At 36.8% G+C, this 26,746-nt stretch overlaps 1 protein-coding gene across 4 annotated transcripts in view; it reads right to left on the bottom strand.

Annotated features, from left to right (window-relative positions):
- Positions 1–26,746, bottom strand: part of LOC134531065 (dynein axonemal heavy chain 6) — a 491,808-nt gene that overhangs the window by 94,033 nt on the left and 371,029 nt on the right. For all 4 annotated transcript variants that reach the window (XM_063366586.1, XM_063366584.1, XM_063366585.1 and 1 more), the window contains 6 exons: positions 26,087–26,272; positions 18,918–19,090; positions 17,506–17,686; positions 15,755–15,934; positions 12,693–12,926; positions 5,981–6,127 (listed from right to left, as the gene is read on the bottom strand). In XM_063366586.1, coding sequence (XP_063222656.1) covers positions 5,981–6,127; positions 12,693–12,926; positions 15,755–15,934; positions 17,506–17,686; positions 18,918–19,090; positions 26,087–26,272 — 1,101 coding nt within the window. The remainder of the gene's footprint in view (positions 1–5,980; positions 6,128–12,692; positions 12,927–15,754; positions 15,935–17,505; positions 17,687–18,917; positions 19,091–26,086; positions 26,273–26,746) is intronic.

The following is a 26,746-nucleotide window of genomic DNA, read 5'->3' as shown; positions in this document are numbered from 1 at the left end:
ATTACCACAGCTGTGTGCCCTAGTACAACCATCTGCTGATGTTTTCAGATTTTGCTGTGACGAAACTAGGGAGCACCAATCCCTCATGTCGCTGGCGAAATGGGGCCCACTCAGCAGGCCCGAGCTGTGATTGTGAAAATTTATGTAAGTTGAGACTGAAAGGAGGACCCAGGGATTTAAGTGTGTGCTTGCTGTTGTTGAGCGAGGCGTGTTCGGGTAGGGTCGGTACCCGAGGTAATGAGTTTGAGTTCGCCATTCGGGGTAGTGAAAATTAAAGTTAGCGCAAGGCTCACTCGGGTGGACGTGGGAACCCCCCCCCCCCCTCCCCCCCGCAAAGGTGACTTTTCAAAGATAACAATGCAGTAGGCAGTTTAGTTCGTTAAGGTTCACTTACAGCAGGAAATGCCAGAGCTTACGACTTCAAGGTATGACAAGAAGTTGAGTATCTATCTGCTTTCATGAAAGTTTAAGTATTTCATAGCTCCAAAAGTAGTAGTAAGAAATTAGTTTTAAGATTATTTAATTATCATGCCCTAATGGTTAAGAAAAGGGTTTGGTTTGGTTCCATATTTAATTATCAATGAGTATTCTGAAAATCATTAACTGTTGTTAAAGTTTATCTAAAAATCTTGTTATGAATATGAACATTTCCTTCAAATTGTAAAGACTGGTTTTAGTATTTTAAATTTTTATCATAGTAAATGTTTACTTTTTGTAAAAAGCATTAAATTATTTTTAATTAATCTTAGCTCCATGGTTCATTAATCTCCCACCAGAAGCATCCTGTACTGGTCGTGTATACTAATTTTGGATTGAAATGTTATTAAAATCCTCTTGCTCGTGATAGTATACCATTGAAGGAAAAAGATTGAAATTGTTGTCCCCCAAAGTTGAGTGAAGAGTTAACGAGTTTGCAAGATTTTAATTTCTATCTCATTTTATACGCCCCCTGCGACAATATTTATAACTTCATTTTATGAATGGGCAAAACACAGGACATAGTTCGTACCAACGAGCATTAACCCTACGGAAAGAGTGGTAACTTCCATGTTAAATGCGTGTCACAATAAGCAGACTGCTATGGAGCGACCGCAGCGATACCATGTGTGTCGTGGCAAAACCTGAACTAACGAGCGTGCGGCGCATGCTCATTAGGAGCCCTTTTTTTTAGCTGCCACGTGCTTGGTTTTCCCGCCATACAGAAAATTAACGATTTGTTTGTAAACAAAGATGCAGAGAAGCAATACATTCTTCACAAAGGATATTTCTATATATTATTTTCTAAACTAAATTGGTCAATTACTTTGATATTGCCTTATAAAACACTTGTAATGAATTTTCTCGGCAAATCATTATGTACTAAATCAAAACAGGCGTAACTCGGACCTATTGCATCTCTGCAGGTTTATTTCTAAAAGTTACACTCGTTAAATACTTAACCTTCTTTAAGCTTTAAATTGCAAAGAAAGGCTAATATTCTTGTTAAGGTGCCTGATATTATCTGGTTTGTACCATATGAAACCCCGACATCTGTCATGTTAACCATAATAAATATATTGCCAGAATGGAATCACTTTCGTGAGCATTTTGTTTGGTTTAAGTTACCATGCGCATGTATAAAACGTACCTATATTTTAAAAACATACAGGCCTCTAACCCAGGTGTGAATACATTTAATTACACTTTTTAACACATAGGTCAGGAATGTTCTGTTATGAAATGAATCTAGTTACCATGTTCGTTACTAAAGTTTTTTTTTCTCCTGTAGGCCTGACTAAATCCTACTTTGTTACCATTAAAACCAATTATACCACAACTGGTTTTACAGTTCCAACCCCCCCCCCCCTTAAATGGTTTTATACACAGTTAAACATATTACCTCAAAATGCTGAATTACATGGTACACAAATAGGCCAAAATTGCATTTTGTAATAGATTCTCACTTATAGAATGGGCCTTAAATGTTGGCCAGCGCATACAGCTGGCTTCGCAAGGAGGTGGGAGGAAGAGTTTCACCACAAACTATGTGGCATTCCTACAGACCATGACATCTTTCTGCACACTGCAAGCCCGACCAAACCCCTGCTTGGCAGGTCCTCACAAGGCAGCAGTAGCTAGGTAGGTAAACTATCTTTCAGGCGGAGCAGCAGTATAGCCATACAGACTATACATTAACATATTGAGAAGCGAGAACATGTTTATACTTTACTAACTACTCAGTGAAATTGCGCTGTTGCACTGCATTGCCAGTCGCCACTTCTCAGAATATTTTTTTGCAGAATAAGAAGCATCTTGAAGGTTGGAATATAATGTAGGCTAACATTGACCCATAATCAACACTGTTAATATTTGTTGAACTATTCAGGTTTTTAATCAGAATATATAAAACTAAAGCAGAATAATTAAATATAGCAGTTTTTGCCTAAGTCATGAGCATACATTTATCCAGACGGATCAATAATGCTGTGTACTCTAAATCTGGCTTCTGGGAGCCCTAGTAGATCAAGCTGTCAAAACAACTGTCCAAAAGTTGGCAAAAACAGTTAACCATGATCACTCTGATGTTTGATATGAAACCTATTTCAATGAATGAATTAATGAATGTCTTATTTATGTGCCATACTTTCTGAAAAAAGGAAAGAGGAAATTGAATTTGCTGTAAATAAATAAATGTACCTTCAGACATGTTATACCAATATATTTAAATTTCATTCAAGATAACAAATTAAAAGATTCACTGTTCACAAGACACAAAACCTAAACCCATGTTTACTGGTGCCAATAAAATTTGTAAATATAGTTGTCTTGTTTTCCTATATTTACAAAATTAATGTTAAAATTATATTTCAACAATCAAAAACAACACTGTTACAACAAATTAATGCTGTATAATAGTGTAAATATGTACCAAGGTAATTTTTCCAGTTGTTAGGGTTTCACCCACTCACTTTTGTGGTGCTGTAGTGCCATAACTGTCACAGGGTATACTGAAAGCTCCAAAGTCAGGGTATGACCTACTTGGGCCAGATTATTTTGAAATGCAGAATATATTTCATGCAAAGGTAACCTGAATAGGCTATTTATATGTATTACTAGTTTACCTGAGTCAAACAACATAATTTACTCTACTAATTAGTTTATTACATCCGCCAGATCATTTCAGAGTACAATTTTCTACAAATATATACATTTTATACATTAAATATCATGATGAGCAAAAAATCAACCAATATATGAAGAAATGTTTACACTCTTCAGCGGCGAGAAGAAGAAAAGTTATTATTTTATTTATTTATTTTTTAAAATGTCCAAGTCGACTAAAAAAATATACAATTATATTGTACATGTAGTATAGGACTCGTCAAGAATATTAAACATTATGAATACACATTTAAGTACAATCATATACACATAAACGTAAATAATTAAATAGTAAAAAACAAATAATGTACATTATATAATAATAATAATACATTTTTAGCATAGTTTTGCTTCCATAATATAATTAATAGAATAAAATCTGAATTCCAACAGCAAATCTTTCAGTATTTTTTTTTTTTTAAATACACAAAGTTGGTTTTCTGATTAAAAATGTGGTGGAAGTTTATTATAAAAACATATAGCAGAGTATCTCGGACGATTTGCAAAACATTTTGTACGATGTTGTAATAAATGAAAATTATTTTTTGATCTAGTCGAATAATTATGTAAATTGAAATTCTGCAGTTCATTCAATTGTGAATGAGCAAATATATGTAATTCATAAATGTATAACGATGGTAATGTTAAGACACCTAAGCTTTTGAAAAGTTGTCTGCATGAGGTACGATTATTTACATGCATTATTATACGTACAAATATTTTCTGTATTTGAACAATTTTAGATGAGTCCGTGGAATTACCCAAAAATATTATTCCATATCGTGAGGTTCAACATAACCAAAGTAAATAATTTTTAAAGCATTTAGATTAGTCCATTTTGAAAATGTTCTCATAGCAAATAATATTGAGCTCATTTTTTTAGTTAAATGAGCAATATGAGATTTCCAATTAGGGTTCTTCTCAATATATTTACCTAGTATTTTGGTTGAATTTGATTGAGATATATTATAACCATTAATCGATACAGTTGGGTCTTGCAAATTGTATAAGTTATTAAGTTTAAAATGCAGCCACGTTGTTTTTGTGTTATTAAGAATTAATTCATTAGCCTTAAACCAATCTATGATGTCCCTAGTTAAAATTTTAATATTTGCAATTAAACTTAAAGGGTTATCTCCATGTATAGATATATTAGTGTCGTCAGCATATAATACAACATTTTTAGGCAAATCGTTAACGTATATAAGAAAAAGCAAAGGTCCTAGTACAGAACCCTGAGGAACACCAACAGATATGTTTTGCCTATCTGAATGAACATTATATTTTATGTTGGTTAAGGGATCTATATGTTGTACTACGACTACTTGTAAATGCTGAGTCAAGTGAGATGTTAACCAATTAAGCACTGTATCTCTTACACCATATGTGCTTAACTTTTTAATTAATATTTTATGGTTAACACTATCACAAGTCTTACTTAGGTCACAAAATAGCCCAACAGGATGATTCCTTCTGTGTAGGTCCATAGTAATAATGCTGATAAATTCATAAAGTGCAGTTATCGTCGATTTACAACGCCTGAATCCATGTTGACTGCCCACTAAAATTTTATTTTTCTATAAAAAATGACATTAATCTATTAAACATTAATAATTCTAATATTTTTGAGAATGAGGACAGAAGAGATATTGGACTGTAATTCTGACAGGCGTCACAAAGACCTTTTTTATGCAAGGGAATAACTTTTGAACACTTCCATAAGGTAGGAAAATAACCTTGCATAAAAGATTCATTATAAAGATATAACAATGGGTCAACTATATAATCAATATCAGTCTTTAATAATAAAATCAGGTACAGCATCTAAACCTGATGAACGTTTACCTTTTGATTTATGAACTACTGACAATAACTCAATTTTAGTTACAGGAAATATGAAAATAGAAGACGATGTAAAGGTTGTGCCAGAAATGGAGGCTGTATTGTACACATTATTATTAATAATCTGATGAACACGGAGTTGGTTATGCACTATTTTATAAAAATATTCACTAAACTCATTAGAAACAAATCTTTGCTCTTCTGGTTTTGAACGACAGCATCTTACTGCACATTTTCGCTCATAGGCATATCGTCCAGACATTTTTATCTTTTCACGTTTTCTTGCTAACCAAATATTTTAAAATGATTTCTAATTTACCAGATGCAAGTTGTTGTTTACCACTAAACACAACATGGCGCCAGCAAGTCAACCCTTGCGAGTCAAATAAATATCCTACTTATTTTAGCGGAGTATTTTCAAAGCAAATTATTTTTATTATAATACTGAATAATTTTAAAAATTGATGTAGAAACTTCGTTACAAGTACAAGTAGCTATGCTATACTTGTTGAAGACTTTAAATTGATTGTGTGATATTGCATTTAGCACGGTCACCTGTATCATGGCGAATGACGAACTAACAAAAAAAAGGGTCCATCATAAAAAAAAGCCTGTGCAACGATTTCCTATTCCAGTTTCCTCCCCATGGTTCGTACCCTTTAAACTAAGATAAGTGGCCTAGTGTGACTGATATGTCATTGTGGTCGACCATACAAAACATTTGTTATTTCCTCTACAGCTACCTGATTAAGTTAGGAAACATATTATTAATTTATTGTAATGTCAATTATTTGGGTAAATATAACAGCAGAAAATTAATTAATCCAAAATACTAGTAAGCATTAAACCTCTTTAATAAAGGCTAAATTAAAAAATAAATATGTTATAACATAACTAATACTAATTTTATATTAATCATAACAGTCAACCATTTATATGTATCAACTTCCTCTAAATGTACGTAGCCTCTAAAAACAAAAACTGCTCTATTACTCACCTCATCAAAATCTCCAATCTTAATGGTAATTTTTTTTTCGATATCAAGAGCCAAACCTTTGAACTTTGGGAAGTTTTCATTGAGATAACACAATGCGAACCACATAGCATCGGTCAGAGCTGGAATGGTGGGTTTCGGCAGAAGTTTCTGTAAAGGAAGACACAAAAACATATTACTGCTTTCATATGAGTAGCAAAGAAACATACAGTCAACCCTCTCTGAAACGACCCCTCACGGTTCCCAGGAATAGGGTCGTAATAGAGGGGGTCGTAATAAATGTTTTCCGAAATTTTCAGTTCATTTCAACCCCCCCCCCCCCCCCCTTCCGCTCCAAAACGCTACTCGCTAACTAGCCGTACAATGTCAGGATGCTGTCACTCACAATGCTTAACGGATTTGCTTTAAACCCACTTCAACCTTCATGACAAGTCCGTCGCCCTACAGGCCACCTCTAAAGAAAATATGTGTTAGTTTACATGTATGTTTTCTGCTTTCCGAAGTTAAATACACTAGAACCCCGATGTCACGAACCCTGGATTTAACGAAGCAGTGATTTTACTAATACATTCTCGGGAACCGTCAAAAAATTGGACATTTTGACCAAAATATGAAAGACATAAGAAAAAAAATTAAAAAAAAAAAAATAACGAAATGAAATATCATTAAAATCTGTTAATTTTAACACACAGCGTATTTTTGTGTCGGCTTTAATACTTCCAATAATGTTCATGTAAGAATAACAGAAAAATAATGGGACATTTCCTTTAAACATATGGCAGCTGTAGGTTCTGCAACGCGAGTGGGCGCACACGAAGCTCGCCCGGCTGCTGGCTGGCGGCAGCGGGTTCATGACTCATAAGCTCACCCCTCCCTCCTCTCGGTAATATTCTTCAAGGCTAGCTCATCCCTCCTGGACACACAAACCATCTACTGTGCCCGGCAGTTATCTTGGCGTCTCTCACAGCGGGGGTGCGGGGAAAGCGGGACCGGAGAAGGAAGATGGGGTAAGCAGGCGACACGTAGCAGAGAGCGGTGTAGTGGCTGTTAGGAAAATATCGCCTTTCAGTGTATACCCGAAAATAGAAGGCGAAGGTGGCAGCTCGCAGAGGCGCGGTAAAGTGATACATAGCGGAGAGCGGGAAATAATAAAAACCGTTTATTGTATGGTATAAGTTGCTATTACTCCAAAAAAGCGCAAAAGTGGCTAAAATGGAAAGTTTAACATTGTAAGTTATATGTTCTGCATTGTTTGTAAACTATGAATGCTGACAATCGAATAGTAATAATAGTAATTAATTATAACTTAATTTTGTTTTATGTCACTTAATACAATCAATTATCATGGAAAGAGAACTTCACACTTACATTAAACAAATCATATAATATATATGAGGTTTTGAAGGTTATAACATGCATTCTAAAGTGGAAGTACAATGCAAATTGTATTTACATTTATAATAAATAATCGATTAAAGGTGCATTAAAATATAAAGCCACACATACACAAGCATTTTTTAAATGCCTTTAACGTTGGTAGTCAGGTGTTTCCTAAACGACTGACATGAAGTTAAAGCAGCAAATATAACATAACAAGCTCCATGTTTAGTTAAATGTAAATCCAGCGCTAAATGGCACGTTTTAGGTACGGAAACCGGAGAACGATAAGAGTTAGAATGGCTCCTGCGTCATCAACTGTGAGATAGCTTTCGCGCGGAGAGCTACAATTGGGTAATGTTTTGGTCGTTTGCTTTTTCTTGTAAGACTTTTTTTAAAAATAACTTTGAGAACACAATGAATTGAGAAGCATAGTTTTAAATTTATTTTACATACTAAGTGACCTAGTTTTCCAAAATAAATCGTGTCTGGTTTTCACTAGTTACTGAGTTAACAACTTTTCAATTAATTTTAGTTAGCATAATAATTAGCAGACACCATAAGTATATCTGATGGGACAAAGTAAAACGTTGCAGGTTTAGATAATAGTTTGTTACTTTTCCTGACAGATGAGTACAAAGATTGGAGCACAACCACTGCAATTTACACAATGTTACACTTATGTAGTACAAGTACAATTCATAGGATTTCTCACTTTTGGTTTGGTAACCCAGCGCTCTTAGCCAAAAGGCCTTACCGCCCTGGGGTCCCCATGGATACAGACTTACATAGTGCAGGAAGTCACGTGCCGAATGTTTTCTGTTCTGCTAGTACAAACCTGGCCGCTGACCTTGACAATAGGGTATCGCTTTCTCTTTGCCCTCCCCTTTCCCTCAGACAGGACTAGGGAGCTCAGACGCCAAGATAACTGCTGGGCACTAGTGTCCTCCCTTATAACACCCCAACTTCGCTCCCCTTTGAAAAACCTTCAGTGAGAAAATGCTCATTTCACCCTCCTTTCTCCTGTAAAATTGGGCTATTATGAATGGGGTACTAAAGCAGCGAGGGAGGGGTCAAAATATGTCACTTTTCACACCAAGTTCGAGTTCAGTCATCTCTGGCAAGGAATTAACAAGCTTTCAAACTTAAATATAAATGTATTTTAATAGCAAGGGTCCTATGAAAAGGAATATACCGAATAAAATCAAGCTGCTGTCAACAAAAAAAGCATAAAACGGCCCAATGCGTGGTCGCTTTCTTATTGCTCGTGCGAGAGGTGACACATGGAATGTTAGAAGAAAGATAAATGCGAGGGAGACAGACGTCAGCCTGTGTGTTTCCTGCGTGGGCAATAAGTGGCGTAGCCTTTTTTTTTTATGCTGGGTGAAGCGACCTTTTTCTGTCAACCCACGGGAAAAGATAATTGCTTGAGCTGTCAAAATAAACATCGCTGCGGCAGTTAAAACAAGTCGAGGCTGGCGTGCATCCAGTCGGTCGCTGTGTATTGTCAACCGATAGTAATCAAAATCAAGAGAAATCCAGCAGGTAGCTTTCTTTGCCTTAACTGTGTACCACACTAGACACTCGCAAAAAGCTAAACGTAAACACGTTGCCACAAAAACCTTTATCTGCACCCTGCCGGCAAAGGGACGTGGAATGGGGGTTGTTAAGCGCTGACAGCGGTCGACAGGAAGTGGTATCTATTTTTAGATATACGCTGCCTACGGCAGTACAGCACTCGGCAAGAGAAACGCAGTAACACACTACTCACCACAAGAAACTTACTTTCTGTCCGATTTTCTTCTGATTTTCGGCAATTTTTCACGGTTCCTCGAAATCGGGTTCTAATAGACAGGTGGTCGCAATAAATGGGGTCGCAACAAAAAGGTTTTACTGTACCCAAGCACACAAACACAGACACCACAATGCACACACAGCCTGAAAATACCAAATATGATAACGATAAGGTAACGGTTGCATTTAATATCTTATGGTTAAATGCAAAAGAAACTATTAAATTAAAGCTCCTTCAACAAAATAATGGACACCCAAATGGGGTTGTTATGATAACAATACTAAATAAAAATCTGTGAAAAATCTTGGTAAAATCTGTGAATGCTAGCTCAGTATTTGTAACCATTCAGGAGGCCCCACTATCAAAATGACCTAACAGTTACAGTTTATGTAAATATAGCACTGCAGACAGGAAATAAGAATTATAACTTTTCATTAAAGCTTTTACACACAAAAATTAAGACAGGATATTTACTGAAAAAATAAATAAATAAAAATATTCCGAGAGAACTCAAATATATTTCTGTCATTAAAAAGTAGTTGCCAAAATAATCATACATAACTTTGTTCCTGAGAACAATTTTCACACACAGTGTAAAGCTTGAGCTGCCAAGAGACAAGCAGTGTATTGGCCCAGATGAGAGTGACGAGCATAACTTGAATGTCACATCCGTTGGTAGAAAGCAATCACTGAACCCAAACTAGACAACCAAACACGATAAAGCTTTGTCCTCATATTACCTTCTACTGGGTGGGAATAACGAAGCTGGTGTTATGCCAGGTTGCTAACTAGCGTAATTCTGATGCAACTGCACATTAGTTCACAGGTAGAAAGATCCAGAGCATTAAGGCATGACTTTGCCACGTGGCTGGTAGCTAATAAGGTTTGTGGCCAGACAGAAGTACCCCAGGGAGTTGCCAGCCTGGGATACTACCTACTTAAACTGATAAAGTACAAACGGTCTTCTGGTGAGATGATTTATTACAAGATCTCGATCATACATTCCCTATAAATTTCCATGGCCTGTCTCTAGCATTAAAAGCCGAAGCTCGTTACTACACGTGACCGTGGGTATGTGTTCAGCTGGCTGGCGGCTGTTACATTTACGATGGCAGAATGCGCACGTCACATGTGGAAGGCAACTGACATGTCGGGTCCCAAAGTACTGTCTCACCGTGAAGAGCCAAAAGTTAATGGGTAAAGGAGAGGACTGATAATGCCATTGGCGAGGCCAGGCACGCCCAGACCTTAATCGGCTGTGAACCCTCTGGGTGGAGGTACACTGAGTCGGGGGAGTGACCAAGGGATACCAAGGTCCGCTTGTGTATCTGGCAAGGGCGCTGACGGTAAGTCCAAGCTGAAGCAAACAGTCTGAAGCCTAATAGTGCCACTGAAAATTGGTAGTAGTGCTGGAAGCTAGTTCCTGGTTTTAAAGCCACGGAGCCTGGATGTAGTCACGTTGATATTTTGTACCCAACTATAAACACTAGTCTCAAAACATTAGCAATGCTCTCATTTTAAACATTATTAATTAAAACAAAAACTTTGATAACATTTTCAAGCAAAGTATTCACCCGGCTGGAATTCATGGGAACACCTACAGAGAAATTGCTGGGACTGTATAGTTTTGAAAGAGGACATGTCATAAGCATAAACATGACAATACAATGCAAAAACATCAGGAATAATATGAAATATCCATATCAAAAAATTCACAAACAAATAATTCAACAGAAGAAATAAAGAATTGTAAAATACTGCTATGCCTATAAAATAAACACAAAAGATTGTGAAACTAACACTTACAGAATGGACAAGCAGAATACACAGGGCCGGCGCGTCCATATAGGCGAACTAGGCAACCGCCTAGGGCACCAAGTAGCTGGGGGCGGCGCAGCACGACACATAACAGCTGATATAATATGTTTAACGATTATTGAAACTAGATGAAAAAGGATTTTCTTTCATTTATTAAGTTTGTCTAAAAAATATGTTTTAGCTTATTAATTTTTTTAAAATTTTATTGGGGTTTATTTGTCTTACAGACAATTAGGACACCACAGCAGAAGGTCTTCAATCTAGCACATTTTGGATGATGCCAATACTGAATTAGCGATTTTGCTGGATCACCAAATGCCAATTTAGTGTCAAAATGTAAAGTGAAACATGAAACACTGTACTGAAATGAAAACAGACAGTAAGGATATATTCTGAGCAAACTACAATAATAAGGAGGGCAGCGAAGTAACGCAATCTGGCAGCCAACGCCAACAGTTGGAATACAACAAATAAAATCTAAGTGTGGGTGTGCCGAACAATATTGTCGCGGTTCAAAATTTTGCAGGGCTGTTGAAATCAAATTTAGGGACTTTACTGATGGGACTCTGGGCTGGCTGCTCTGTTCACTCGTCAGCGCAAGTGGCGTGACCATGTAATTGGGGCACGGGGCCGGCGCGGCGCGCTGCGGGCTTGCAGATTTTTGTTTGTTTGTTCGGCCGCGCCTGGCGCAGCCACGGGCCGCAGTTACTGGGGCGCGCTGTCGTAACAAGCCGCGCGGTGTGGCCTGCACGTCGGGGTAGAGGGGGGTAGCCTTCCCAGATGTCCTAGTGGGTTGTTTAGTAAATTTGGCTTCAATAACGAGCGGTTGTTATGCTAGGCGCGGCAGGGCGCGCGAATTTAAGCGCAAGTGAGTGGTAGCTCGGGGCTCACTCAGGCGGAGGCTATGGTCGCCGTCTGTGGCAACGAGTAGCTTAGTTCGTAATGTAGTTTAAGTTTAGATCGTCATGTAATCGTCTTCAATCTGACTCTGGCGAGAGCTAGGTCTCTCGTCAGAGGTCACGATTAGTTAGAGTCCTAGTTTTTAAAATGTAATGGTCGTTCGGGTTTTTAAGGGCAGGAGAGGCCCCTACGTTAGTTTTAAGTAATCGGAAAATGTGAGTATTGCTTGATCTTTGTCTAAATTTTAATTATAAGTTAAGATGTATTCGTAAGGATTAGGGAAGAGTTTAGTGAAGTTCTCTCTTTCTCTCTTGTAAGGTCGTTCAGTAGTTAAGGAAGTAATGAAGAGATTATTGTTATAAATTTTAATCACGCTGTGTAAATGTTCGTAAAAACTGATTTTTCTTTATTTGACTTTAAGAATAAAAATCATTTTTTAGTATTATGTTCTTTTGCAAAATCTCCTGAGTTCAACTCTCTCCAGACATCCTGTACGGGATGACGAACCTATGATCCTAGGTACAGTAAAGTATTTTATGAAGTTAAGACTAGTTGATGCCAAGCGAGTGACTTAAGAGTTACGATTGCTCTCCCCCCGTAACAGTTGGTGGTTACGATAACGACGTCTCCGATTCTTCCCCCCCCCCCCCCCCCTGAAAGTGTGCCGTGACAATATAATGCTGAATTAAAGAACGTTCTTTTATTTTTTGGGTGATAGTAAGCTTACTTACCTAACATGTTTGTGCAGATGAAATATAGGTCATAAAACCATCAAGATGAAAGGAAAACAGCTATATGTCACTGTTGAACTGCATGTGAGCATACCTGTTTGGTGGTCACAGGACCTCTCAGGAGGAAGTTCCAGCAAGCATCGTCCACCTCTCCCCTCTGTCTCAGGATGCTGGCACACATCATGAAGCTAAACACCCTCTTGTGTCTCTCGAACAACCCCCGAGACACGCTGATGAACACTGCCTTGGTGATCTCATCCAAGAGCGTCGCTAGGCGCACCTGCTGGTCGGTGGACTGCTCGCTCGTCTCCGTGACTGTGTTGAACACCTGCGGCATTCATCACAGGGGCACTGTGGCTGCCAGTCCCTTCTTTATCCCGCACTCAGGTCTGAGGTGCGGCTCCCATACCCGACCTACCAACCCACTAAGCCGACATTGCTGCTACATCTTGCCAGACATCTGATTTGATTGTCTATGCAACTAACAGACACCACTGATATCAACTGAAAATTACAACAAAAACCCACATAAAGCAGCCTATTCCCACACTAGAACCAACAGAAAACTCTGTTTTTCTTAATGTAAATCTGTTGTTTCCTGTTTTTTTTTGTAGTATTTCTTGTTGGTTTCTGTAATAAATTTTTGGTAAGGTAGTAAATCTATGAAAATTGCCAGTGACAGTGTATAGTGTATAGCCTCCCCCCTTCCCATCCTTCACCTCTTGGCATAGCCGCTGGGATGGAGAGATGATGCACAAAGGTGGTGTCTAAATGTAAACAAAAGAGTTCTTTGTGCTGAGATCCCCACTACTTTTTTTGTCCATCTTTTCACCTGGAGACAGGGTGATCAATTAAGCTAAAAGTATACCTGTAGTAAAACAGCTTATGTTTAATATACTTTTGAAACTTAACTTAAAAAAAAATTACCATTATTTATAGTTGTCTTCAACTCATAAACTGCAAGTACTTGCTGCCTTTTTTTTGCAGCCTGCATCACTTTAACATGATGAACAAATAATGTGTGTGTATCCTCTTTTAACAGACCTCTGTACTCTGAGGGCAATGGTCCTAGCCCATTATAATACATACTTGACTCCCAAGTGCTTCAGTGTTGCTACTATCATATTAGTTATTGTATATTTTTTACTATATACATTATCTCTTATGGACAGATATTTACACTATTCTACGGAAATTATTTAAGGGTGTGTATAAATAAAATATTAAATATTTACCCATAAAGAACAGTGGTTAATATGTATTACTAGATATTGCTTCAACACAGGATGTACTACGTACTGTGCTGCTCTAGCCATATAGTGAGACATGATGCTGTGTTAACTAAATGCTAAGTGACTTGTTTATGGTCAGATTGTAATGTTGCAGAACCCTGCCCTCCTAAATAAATAATTTTCTTTTAAACTTCTTTTTGGTATATGTAAATAGTAATAAGTCAATGTTTTTTGAGTGATGTATAAGTTATGAAACAGTATAATCAGACGTTATGAATATTAATATATGTTATTTGCACGTGCTCTGTGTTTTAAGAAGGTATTTTGTATTTTATTAAACATTTTTAATCATTAGTAATTTTTATGTAATTATTCACAAATGAGCCGCTGTACTAGATTTTTGCATGTTTAGGCCTACTTTTTCAGGTTATTTCTAAAAGATTTTAATTTGGTAAAGTAATTTATATTATAATTATTATTCTTAATTTTTATTAACGTGTTGTAATATAATTATAAATCACGGGACTGTGTCTGGGCTGGTGTGATGGTTAGAAAGAGAGGCATGAGAGGCCTGTAAGTGGGAGTGAGAAAGGAACAGTGCTTCCCCGCCAACCGAGATAAAGACGGTAATTCCCCCCCTGCATGGGAACCGAGTGATAACTGCTGTCTCACGGTGTGGGAGAGAGAACGAGAATGGGAGTCCCCGATTTCGATGTGAAATTGAAAAGAGACAGATCAGGGGAAGCCCAGTGTTCTGTGTGTAAAAGGTTTTTTCATGTATTGTAACTTGTTCTGTGATTGGCTTGTATCTGTAAGAGTGAATGAAGAGTGCATGTGATTGGTCGGTGAGGTCATGTGACGTCTACTCCCTGCGTGGAGGAGACTGGCAGGATTTCACCAGTCGTCTGTCGAACGCTAGACGAGTAGGTCGCGTTCGATGGCTTCTCGCTAAATTATAATGTAATTTACGAAGAGATAATTTCACGTTGGTGGTCGGAGCCAGGCCTATTATTAAATCAACCTAATTTTCTTTTTTTTTTTTTTTTTTTTTCGTTTCGGGTATAACTTAACTAGAAATTGCGGCCACCTTCGTAGGCGTTTTGGCTCGGGGCGAGATTCGTTTTCGCTGGGTGCGGCCCTGTTCCAGGTCGCACCATCTTCGTGTACTTGTAGTAAAACATTACTGAAGGACTTCATCTACGCTATTAATTTTCGGTAATTTCTCATCATGCGAGCTACCAGCAGTTTTTCGACGGGCAGATATATGTGTGGAACGAGTGAATGAACTATTGTAAGTGTTTGGATTCGTCGGGGCATTCTGTTAAAAAAAAAAAAAAATAAAAAAAAACAACAAAAATTACAATCGGCGTTGAACTGTTTTATTTTGTATATAACGAAACGTTATAAGATTATGGTAAAATGGAGGGCTGACACATCTGGTTTGAGTGTAAATTTTTTGGAGACTAACCTAGAACCAAGAAACAAGATCTGACATATCACTAGTTACATATAATACCATTTCACTACTTTAAGGTTTTTTTCTAACAAAAAATTTTTTTTTGTTAAAACAAGCTAATAAAACACATTATGATGTTAAAAACATTTCACTTATTTTAGCCCTAAATATTGTATAGTTGCTTTTGATGGTGATAGGATAAAGATTTTATAAAAAATATTTCCTTCAAATACTAAAGAACTGTAAAAGCCATTAAAACACATACTTTCCCTGATATATTTGAATAAAAATAGCAAAGATAACCAAAATAGTATCATCTGAATCACTACAGCAACATGAAAAATTTCTTTAATTACCATAAATGTAAGTATCATTTTTGACTATTTCATATTCTGCTAGTTGGCAAGTCTTTTCATAGTCCACTTTAACAGGTAAATCTATATCTGACTCAAAATACTGTTTACGTACCTGTTTGAAATACCTGAGTGAAAACTGGTACATGGAGTCAATGTTTGCCAGCTCTGCCACGACAAAGAACAACACAGAGCCTCGAGTTGCTACTACTCTGTACTTCTCTCGGGCTTCGGAGATCTTCTCCTCCGTCTTCTCTGCATCCACAAGTCTCTCCTCAATCCCTTCAGCAGTGACCTGGCAAACACAGGGTGGATCAGCTGAGGTAGCACTTGAGCTTTCATGACAAAGACTCTCACTCCACGCGACAGCCACAAAACTATTCAGAACCTATGATTCACCTGATTGCTGTTTAGCTACTACCAAATAATAAAAATGCTCTTAACAGCTTTGGTGTATTCGAAAAATAATTATTGTGACACATTTTGAATTCCTTAACTTTGAACGCAGCACAAATTTTGACTGAATTCTGTATCAAACCAATTAGCAGGACCAAAGGTTTACTGTTTGCCTGACCGAGGACAAGTGAGCTAGCCTCACTTAACCCAGGACACAGCTAAACATACCTATGCATTTAGATGAGTGTCTTAATGTCACTTTCACCACTTTTTATAAATTTTTTTTATTCATGTGTTACCTATCATCATTGAAAATACTTACTGGAGTGTAAATTGTAATATTTAAAGGACCTGACAATATGTTGACTGTACAGAAATAAACACATCAAAGTAGGATTATGTGATTGATGTTATTTTATGAAGAGTTCAAAATTTACCCAAAACCCACATACATCACTGTCAAATTTTCAACAAACTCTCTCACAAAATAAAAAAAATATTTGGTAAAAGATGTGTATTCCGCAGCGTTACGAGGTCCGTTCAATTACCACTCCTAAGTGTTTGTCTAGGTCACTGACCTGCGTATATGTACCTGTGAAAGGGGAGTATAATATTTTAAGTCACTAAATTAAATCGAAAGATTTTTGTAACATTCCTAATGCATCTCACAGTGAATCTGGTTATTTATAGAATTTTCCTCCTCTTTATAAGTAAAAATACTTAATCAAGAGTACTTTCTGTATGTACATTGTAATAGAAATATACAATATAACAATTTAAGGTAGTCAAAAAAGCACTTTCTTAATTAGCTTCTTGTATAATTTTTTCTTTACATATTCTTGGATTTGTTTCCATAACTTTTTCAATTTTAGAAAGAAAATTTATACTGAGATGACAGTTCAAATTATTCCTTAAAAGTGAACAGAACACACACTTGTGTACTTGTTCGGTACAAATAAATACTCATTGATTTTTTTCACCCACTGCTTATAGAGAACAGGTAATTTTTTATGGGATGGAAAAATATGGAAGGATACTGCCTTATCATTTAAAAAGTATTTCTGCAGCAAAAAAAAAAAAAGCACCTTTTATAAATTATTAAATGATCTTTATAACCATTAATATGTTACAATATTTTTTCACAGGAAGTCACAAATGAAAGATGCATGAGAAAGCAGAAATGTGTGATGCCCACATTAACCTATACACAGGTGAGATAGGCCATGTACCACCTGTGACATCATGTACTGTTGCTTCCAATATTTTGCAAGCTAATATCTCAAAGCTTGGATCTCCACTCATACTTTTTTGCAACATTACGCACTTTGAAGCGTACATACTTTTTTCATGGCCAGCTTCCTTTAAAGCTCTCTGTGAATAAGATACCCTGCCTTAACATACACCACGCACTTGTGGTCACGGATGGAAGACATTTCTGCCCCCCTAAAACACAGACTGGACGTGACTCACCACACTGTCGTTAAGTGTCTGCACCAGTTCCTCGTCATCCAGGATGTTGCCCTGTGATGCGAACAGCATGTGCAGGATTTTCTCCTCTATGCTCTCCAGCTCTGTCTTATCTTTGTTGATGGCAGTGATGACGTCTGTCCTCTGCTGCTCCAGCTGCGGCTTCTCCAGCCTCACCACGTCGCTGGAACAGCCTCCGCTCTATCAGCCCTATCTTCCACACTGCTGCTTACAGCCAGGCAACAGTGCTTAGAGGAATGTCCCTGCAAGCCTCATCTTGCCACCTTTAACACTCATGGATGAATTCAGAGTCCTCATTCCACAGTTAGTAACTTACCTAAATGCTTCTTTAACTGAAACTGCTTGACAGAGAAGTCTATCAGTGGTTGGTTGACTGATGAATGAGGAAAGCCAATCCTTTGAAAGTGGATGTGATCTGAATTATCATTGAATGCTAGTTCGGTTGAAAGTTGATTAAACAGTTTACTTTTTGATACATAATTTTTCACATAAAACATTTTCTTATGTACTTGTAAATTCTATAAAACATGTTATTTATATAGACGCACCATGATTTGAATATTTTGTAAAATGAATTAAAAAATTTCGTTGGTACCAAAATACATTTAATCTTTTTGACAGCTGACAACAGACTAAACATCCGATATGGTTACAATGTATACATATTTTTCAAACATGATTCCCAACAAAACAATGAAAAAATAGTGCGAATCGGACAAATACTATCCGCAAAATTACAAAATTCCAGTTACTTTGTGAACATACCTCGTACAAAGTATTGGAATAATTTTTTGTGGTTTGTATGTTCATGCCTTTATTCAGGTAATGAAAATTGGCTCAGGTAAATAAATTTGTTCAGTTCTCATTTCATTCATAAACAAGTGCAACACAAAAAGACTTACCTTCTGACAATGGTATGCTAGAATAAAATGCAATTTAGTACTAAAGTCTTGATAAAGACTAATATAATCCTTTCACTAGTTGGTATTTGACAGTGTTTAGGGAAAGATTGAAGGGGTAGGTAGGAGGCAAAATACCCGGAAGACCAAGGCCTGGTTGAGTTCGCAAATCATTTTTTATGCTTGAGTTTACACTGATGAGTGATAGAACAAAAATTACAATAAATACTATTTATATTAAAATTCATTGGAAACCTTACAAGATATGCAATTTTTTACAGATCACATTTACAGTTATGGCCACGGTAACTTTTAGACTATTTTTTTCTTTAGTTGTGACATTCTAAAAATTGTACATTAAATAATGGGTAGGGAGCCTGACAAAATTTTTTACCCCTGGGCCCTTAGATACTCTCTATGGTGTTTGCTTACTATTTTACTGGTTCTAAATTGAAACACTGTGTATTATCCAACTGTGTTCAGGTTAGTTCTTACCTGAGCAGCTGGTCTTCCAGACCTGAAGGTGTCACTGTGAAGTTGACCAGCGTCACCAGTATGCAGATCTCTGGCAGATAGTGGGGGTTCGACAGTTTGCTCGTCATGTACAACCTGAAGTTTTTGTTGTAGTCAACATTCGAGTCTCCCAGACGTATCTGCAGCCGGCCACCCTGCATTAAAACAAGGAATCATGTGAAAAGAGACACAAATGCCATATCAAAATTTTCAAGTTATTTTAATAAGTACATACAATAAAAATACCAAGTGGTAGCTTTTCATAATTTTAAAAGTAATATAGTAAAAAGAAAAACTCTAAACAATCAAAATCTTTATAACTACGTACAACTACCTTACAAAAAATTGCTTGCTAAGTCACAAACAAACCTGTATCCAATACAAGCATTTTCACCTCTAGATAACAAATATTTTTGTTCTCACTTGGACAAAAACTTATGTATAACAAAAATCTTAATTATCAATTCATATATGTTAGTTTATAAAATGTCCAAATTTATGAGAATTTCATAATTTTCATAAAACCAAAATAGAATTACTATATATAAATATTTAGAAAAACCTTCACAGCATGGACACTGGCAAAACTAACCCTGCCAATAAAATCAGGGATAATTAATGACTAAGTCTGATCAGGAAGAAATGTTTTTTTTTTTTTTTTTTTTTTAAATAACTAAATTATAGATGAGTCTGTAAGTAGTATATGATCTGCGCAGTATCAAGTTTTGCAAGCTTCATACGCCACAGATATATGAATTCAATCAGCCAGGGAGTGTCGGAACAAAATGGCAGACAACAGACAGCCCCAGATCGATGAACAGCGAGCATAAACTGCATAATGGTCTACTGATAATAAACAATAAGGGGCATTAGACCTACATAATAATTGTCTTCGTAGCCTCTTCTCTTGCCATCAAAACACAACATTAACAAAAAAAATTTAAGATAAAACTAACTTAAAAAAGATGCTTTAGGATAAATTTAATAGTAAGAGTTCAGTAAGTGAAGCCAGAGTTGGAAAAGCAATCGATAAATGACAAGCCAAAGTCTAAATAGAAAAGTAATCCCACCAAAAACATTCTGTAAAAAAATTAGCCAAGTCTCGATGGAGCTGCTTGTTTATCTCTAAAAAGTAATGAAATCTAGACAAAGTCGTGCCAAGTCTAAGGTTCCTTACTGCGATTTCTTTATTATTATAGTTAATGTTGTGTGACTTGGCCGTTGAACATTCTTTATACGTTAGTGGGTACAAGTCAATTTTGTTTACACGTAATGTTATATCTGTAAGTTAAGCGAGATAATAGCCCATACTTGTATTGGTAATTGGATGCTAGTGTATCATTTTAGGCTGTTGTTGATTGTGCAACACATGCATTCAGCATTGACAATGCTGACTTCTGCTCTCTTCTTTTTGGAGCGTCAAATCGACCACCCATCTAACATAAAATAGACGTACAGACGGACTTCTATCAATGATTAGAAGTACGTCTGTACTAAATAATTTTTTGTACTGTTTGTTTCAGGCTCGCCTACACATAAGTATTATTGAAATACGCAGCTTTATCAAGCCTACAATTGACTGGTTATTGAATCAACGTTTTCCAAGTGGCAATTTTCCATCGTCAATGGGTAGCGGTTCTGGCGACAGATTGGTGCAATTGTCTCATGGAGCACCTGGTTTTTTACCCTTGTGTACCCTTAAACGGCCAAGTCACACAACATTAACTATAATAATAAAGAAATCGCAGTAAGGAACCTTAGACTTGGCACGACTTTGTCTAGATTTCATTACTTTTTAGAGATAAACAAGCAGCCCATCGAGACTTGGCTAATGTTTTTACAGAATGTTTATGGTGGGATTTCACTTATTTTTGTAGAAATGTGGGCATATTGATTAATTTTATTAGATTTTCTTATTTCACACATTTGTTTTCTTTTTAAGATAATTTTTTTTTATTATTACAAATCTTTTATTTCTTTTTTTCCGGTTCTGATCCTTGTACAGTAGCAACAGTTTTTCGTATTGCCCATTCGCGTTCATTATTTATTCTTTTAGACGGTTTAGACGGTTTAATTTCTGAAAGATCGGAGCGGTATTTACGCCTAAACCTCACAAAATAATAAGCAAAATCAACGAAATACAAATAATCCCTCCTAATCCCTAGCAAACGTTTTCAAGCGCAGTAGAAGAATGTCGTAAACAACTGTAACACGACCGGTTGCCACTTCGCAATTTAAGGTTATCGGAAAAACAAACGTAAGCGCGTTTTAAAATACAGTCAGTGCCATCTAGCGACGTGTGCGGGTATCACCGCCACTCTTAGTCCAATGACTTATATTTTGACCAAATTTTGAGCGAAATTATTTAATATTTTAGTGTAATTTGTTTATTTAATTTGTGTAGTGTTTGAATAGAATAAAGTTAATCATTTGACTATTTCTTCTTGTAAACTTGTAAGTATAAGTATAAAAGCCAGTCTAGTCTTATCCAGAGTTTTCCTTTAATTTTATTTATATGCGTATTAAAAGCAGAAGGGGAGGCATTCGCCCAGCAGTGGGAAGAAATAGGCTAGATTAAATTAGAAGATGTGTCCCACTACGCTGGATTTTTGCAATGACAGTCGATTTTTTTATGTACCAATAGTAGAAGGGGGCATTACCATATCTCTAATACAGCTGAGACAGGCTGAGGGTTCTTCATCAGATACTTCAGACCTTCGATTTTTGACTTCAAATGAAGAGGCAAACAAAGTTGAATATTTTTTGTAAAGGCGGTATGTCGATCTTTAATAGTTTGGTTGGCCTCTTGTGTTTTCAAATAAGGGTCACCAGGTACTCCAGATCTTCGATTATCCTAGCTTTTATAGTTTTCCCTTTATGTGGCCATTAAACCCTAACTCTGTACCAAATTTCAGCTCTCTGAGTTTATGGGAAGTACTAGTTCTATTCTGATGATCATGAGTGAGTGAGTGAGTGTCATAAATGCGAAACTTTGCTTTCGCTTAACTTCGGAACTAAATGACCTACAGACTTGAAATTTTATTTTAAATATGTGATTTTATAGCTTAATGGATGATGAAAATTTCTGCATTCTGGTCTTATCCAGAGGTTCTCAAATAGGGGCCTGAAAATGCGGCGAAATGGTTCCAGTAAAGGATGGTACGGCAGTGTTTGCTTCGCGCTCGACTTGGCGGGGGCACTGCCGTGCCCCCCCGATTTCATTTAAATAGCTAAGAATATCTGTGACTCAGTAAAGTTAGAAGTCAGCTGTTGTAAGGTGACGAGGTTAATTAGAGGGATGGTCCAACAAATTTATGGCGTGAGAGTGTGAATATAACCCGGTGGACTTATCTGCAGTAAGAATCCAGGTGACCTTTTCTGATGGTGTCAATAATCTATCAATTGAAAGTTGTGAGTAAACGATGCACATGCTGTAAAATATTTTTTCTCATTTGGAAATAACAAATTTCTTATTGTGTTGTACCATTTGAAATCTTGCATAATTGAGCCATCTTGTAAAATAACATGACTTGCCAAGTTAGCATAGTACATTTTTTTACAGTATGAATAGACAAAATTTAATTATTTTATTTATAAAAGGATTTTAACTACTTTTTTCCACTAATTATAATGATATCAACTAGGTTGCTACATATTTTTGGAAGTATGCATTTCAATGTTATTTTTCATTTATACATATGTTCTTTTTATAATTATGATTTTATATGTGTGTTTCATAGTGTGTGGGTGATGTTTCTAGAAGGTAGGGCAGTGGTTTCTGTAAAAGAAAAAGAAGGAAAGATAAAGGCACAACTCCAAGGCACCGAAATGATATATGGTACTTTATTGCAACCTGTGTAAGAGAAAGACAGAGACCGGTGACAGAACTGGGGGAAGGCCCGCTAAATGGGAAATCACTGAAAAGTAGTTGTAAGAATAATATATGTAGCTAATAGGAAGGCAGCTTTTCCAGGGAAGTCCCCAGGGCATATATATGTTTGTGTGTTCATTGTACTGTGCTGCCATTTGAAGTCGCACTGGTCGATGGCTCATGCATTTATCATTTTATTGTGAGCGAGGGATGAATTTAATGGCTGTGGTCCGAGCTGCGCCCTTAACAACCTTTTTTTGAAACATTTTAATTGGAATTTAGTTGACCACAGGAGCCCATGACGGGGCAACAGTGAACTTTTGCATCGTCCAAGGACAGTTAGTTCTCCTTAGTCGTACTGTGTGTACAGATGTGGCTGCGGAACATTTTCATTGGTAAAGAATTGATACTTGGAATAATTTTGTGGTTTTGCATTCAAATGGATCTTTCGGTGTCGAGCGGTAAGTTGCCATGAACTGTGTGGATCTTGTATATTCATGGACAGTGTGAAGAAATTTTGGCAATAAAAAAATAATTCTAATATATTAGGATATAAACTCTTTTATTGAAAACGTCACTTCAAATCCAGTAAGAAATTTAACTACTTACATCGTAGTGAACATTCTCAAATTAAACACTTACAGACATCAAATTTTTTGCAAGAATTTGATGTATGTGCAAGTAATAATTGTTGTCTTAGGCGGGCACAGTTGTGACTTTTCACAATCAAATCCTTTGTATTCGAAGGATTTTATATTCGAAAATTCAACACTGATAACCTCTGAACTTATTAGGTAAATTTTTTTCTCATACCTATCCTGTTATTATTCCCGAAGAGATTGTATTCTTAACATGTAATATATAAATAAAATTATAATGCGTATTCATTCTGAAAACTTAGTTTGTGAAACTAACATTTAGAGCATTGAATGTTTGAACACCACAGTAAATATGTACCCATATTTTCTTGTATATTATTTTATTTTTAACCCTTAAGACTTAGATTAGGATTTGGGGGGTATATTCGCAAAACTCTTTGGGATTCTAATTTGAGATTTAGATTACAGAAAATTGGGATATGACCCATCACTAATAATATTAAAATTTGGTTTCTCAGTATCTATTTATTTGACTCAGGAAAGAGATTTTATAAGTTTTGGAAATATTACCTATAATGGAAAAACTATGACACTCTGTTTTTTTTATTCAAAATCGTCATTAATTCGCCTATCCAATGTTCTCGCCTTGACACAGAGTCCCGTGAAACCATGTGCGTCACAATGTCCCTGTTTCATATATATACCTACTGTCTCTGTTGACCACACGTAAAATGCTACTTGAACATTGTTAGAAAAAAAATTGGTTTACAACTCTCTCTCTAACTCTCCCTCTATCTCTCTCTTTCTCATATACACACACACACATTCCGACACACATACAAATACACACAGAGAGACAGACAGAGATAGAGGTATAGAGAGATAGATATAGGTATAGAAATAGAGAGAAAGAAAAAGAGAGAGAGAAAGAGAATGAGAGAAAGAGAGAGAGCTAGAAAAAACTGGCAACTGATTTTCACCAATCTACTGTACCGATACACGGTCCACACACATATATATATATATGGTCAGTAGGGCGTATTTAAGGACATATAAACAGTGTTTGAGGGGGCCTAGTCAACAATGGTCCGCGGTGTTGGTAAATATTCGACTTTTGAAGTGATAGTGTGACGGCGCATGCGCGCCAGCGCCAGGAGAATTAGCAGCAATCGGCAACCGCCTGAACTTAAAAACGTGCCAATAGGAGAGGCCGCTGGGGACGCTCGGCGGAGGTATAAAAGAGCCGCCTGGCGTTTTCTTGGGGAGTCTGTCCGCTGCGCAGAGTAGGAGCTCGTGTCGCTTCGCGTGAGAAGTTTTCGCTACCCGCGATTCCGGGCTGCGGAATCGCGACCTGGAGTTGAACTGTAGGTATTATTAATACTGCCCGCGGATTTGGGACTGTATTTATCGAATTCATCTACGCGTCCGCGGTCCGGGGAAACAACTACGCGCGTGCCGGAACTTCGCCTCGTGTGAGTGCTCTGGTGACCTAAAGTGTGTGGTGCCTACTGGTGCATCGCAACACACTCCCTGGGACAGCCGTCACGCAGATTGGAGACTGCGGAGCCAGCGCAGCATTCGCAAGGTAAGGCGCGGTCGCCTTGAATCGGCGCCAGCGCATTGTTGAACTGCAAACTCCCCTCATCTTACACGGTGATTCCCGCTACGAGACGTTATCGCAGAGACTGTGCCGTCTAATAGTAACTGTCCGCGGTCCCCCCAGAGGTCCTGGGGGTAGAAATAGCCTACCGACAGAGTTTTAGCCCGGAGCAACCCCCACCCTTATTTAATGTGTAGACGGCATCTACGTGTTGTGTTGGATACCAACAATAGAGACTGAACATGAATTGGACTGTTGTTGAGCCGGGTGCCCTTCGTAACGTCCTGCAGTTTCAATAACATTTTTTTTTCTGCTAGTCACATTGTGCCTCAGAGAACTTTAGCTATTATCAAGTATAAATGTAATTCAATGTTATGTTATCGTTTTGCCTCAATTTCCTTAATATTATTACAATTTCTTGGAAAATCACATATTGTTTATTTGTACTACAGGTCAGTCTCCTTAATTATAATTTAAAGTTATGGCAAACAGGGCTAAGTAATGTTAGGCACTCATGTATTGACAAATATCATCTGCCATTCATGCAGTCCTGTGTTTGTAAACAAACGAGGTGTTTGTTTATGTTTGGGTCACATCAGTCCAGCATAACGTGTGTCGTCATATTATAAGTGTACCCTTACACAACCATATTAATTACAATTATTTTTCCAGCTTGGTCAGCTAGCAGTTATAGGTATAACTAAAACGTGTTCTGCCACATAATCCTTCCAAACTTTACGATGGTAATAATTTTGGTTGCTTTTAAATATTTCTTTAAAAATTAGTTGAAAAATTCATTCCAAAATCAATGATACACACATTTCACTTACATAGGGAAATGACGTAATCCAACAAAATTGAAAGAAAATATAATATCAAAGCATGACAGTGATAATTTCTATCTATGCATCTATAATGCAGATCGATAATTATTACTAAAAAAATAGTATCAGTATGTTATATTTATTTAGTTATTCGCCCCAGAAAAAATAATGCTTGTAAATCAAGGGAGCAAAATTATCATTCTGATTGTTTTTTCCTTGACATAAACAGCGTATCTTGTTCTGTCCAGCTGCAATACCTCTGTGAATATCTGCTTCAGAAGCAATGGAGCCAGCGAAGGATCCAGGAACTCTCCCACTTCTTCAACAAGCAATGGAAATCCCTGACGAATGCAGATTTCCAGCACCCGGGAGAAGTTGCTATCAGTCAGCTTTTCAATCCTCAAGTTGTTCTTCGCTTCCATGTGCCGTATCCAACTGTTGGCCTGGAATCAGTAATAATGTCAAGAGGAAAGATAACAAAACACACTTAAAAGAAGCAACTGGTTATCATAATATATTTTAGTGCTATTTTGTCAGCAATGTGGGCACTTAAGTAACAGATCTAGCAATGTAAGTCAACATGCTAAAAATGACTTTATGATCTTTGACTTTGGCTAAGATAGAGATAGGTAATTGACTGAACAATTGCAAACACTAAGTAATCTTAATGCAAAAATTGTACCAGAGTATAAATATGTAGTTAAGTAGCATTGTAAACAAAAAAAACAGTTAGGAATGTAAATGTACTGAGAAAGATTTATTTAATATATTCATATAACATGCTCAAGTACATTCTTAATATTAAAATTAATTTTTTTAATTTAAAAAACCAAAACTGGAGATAGTTAATTAGAGTCAACTATCAATTAATTGTGGAAATGGAAGGAACAGATTCACTGGAAAGTTTATAAAAATGC

The sequence above is a fragment of the Bacillus rossius genome, chromosome 3, assembly GCF_032445375.1.
Source record: "Bacillus rossius redtenbacheri isolate Brsri chromosome 3, Brsri_v3, whole genome shotgun sequence".
In the NCBI taxonomy this organism is placed as follows: Eukaryota; Metazoa; Arthropoda; class Insecta; order Phasmatodea; family Bacillidae; genus Bacillus; species Bacillus rossius.
The sequence above is the reverse complement of the archived record's forward strand: the minus strand, read 5'-3'. Positions and strand labels throughout refer to the sequence as shown.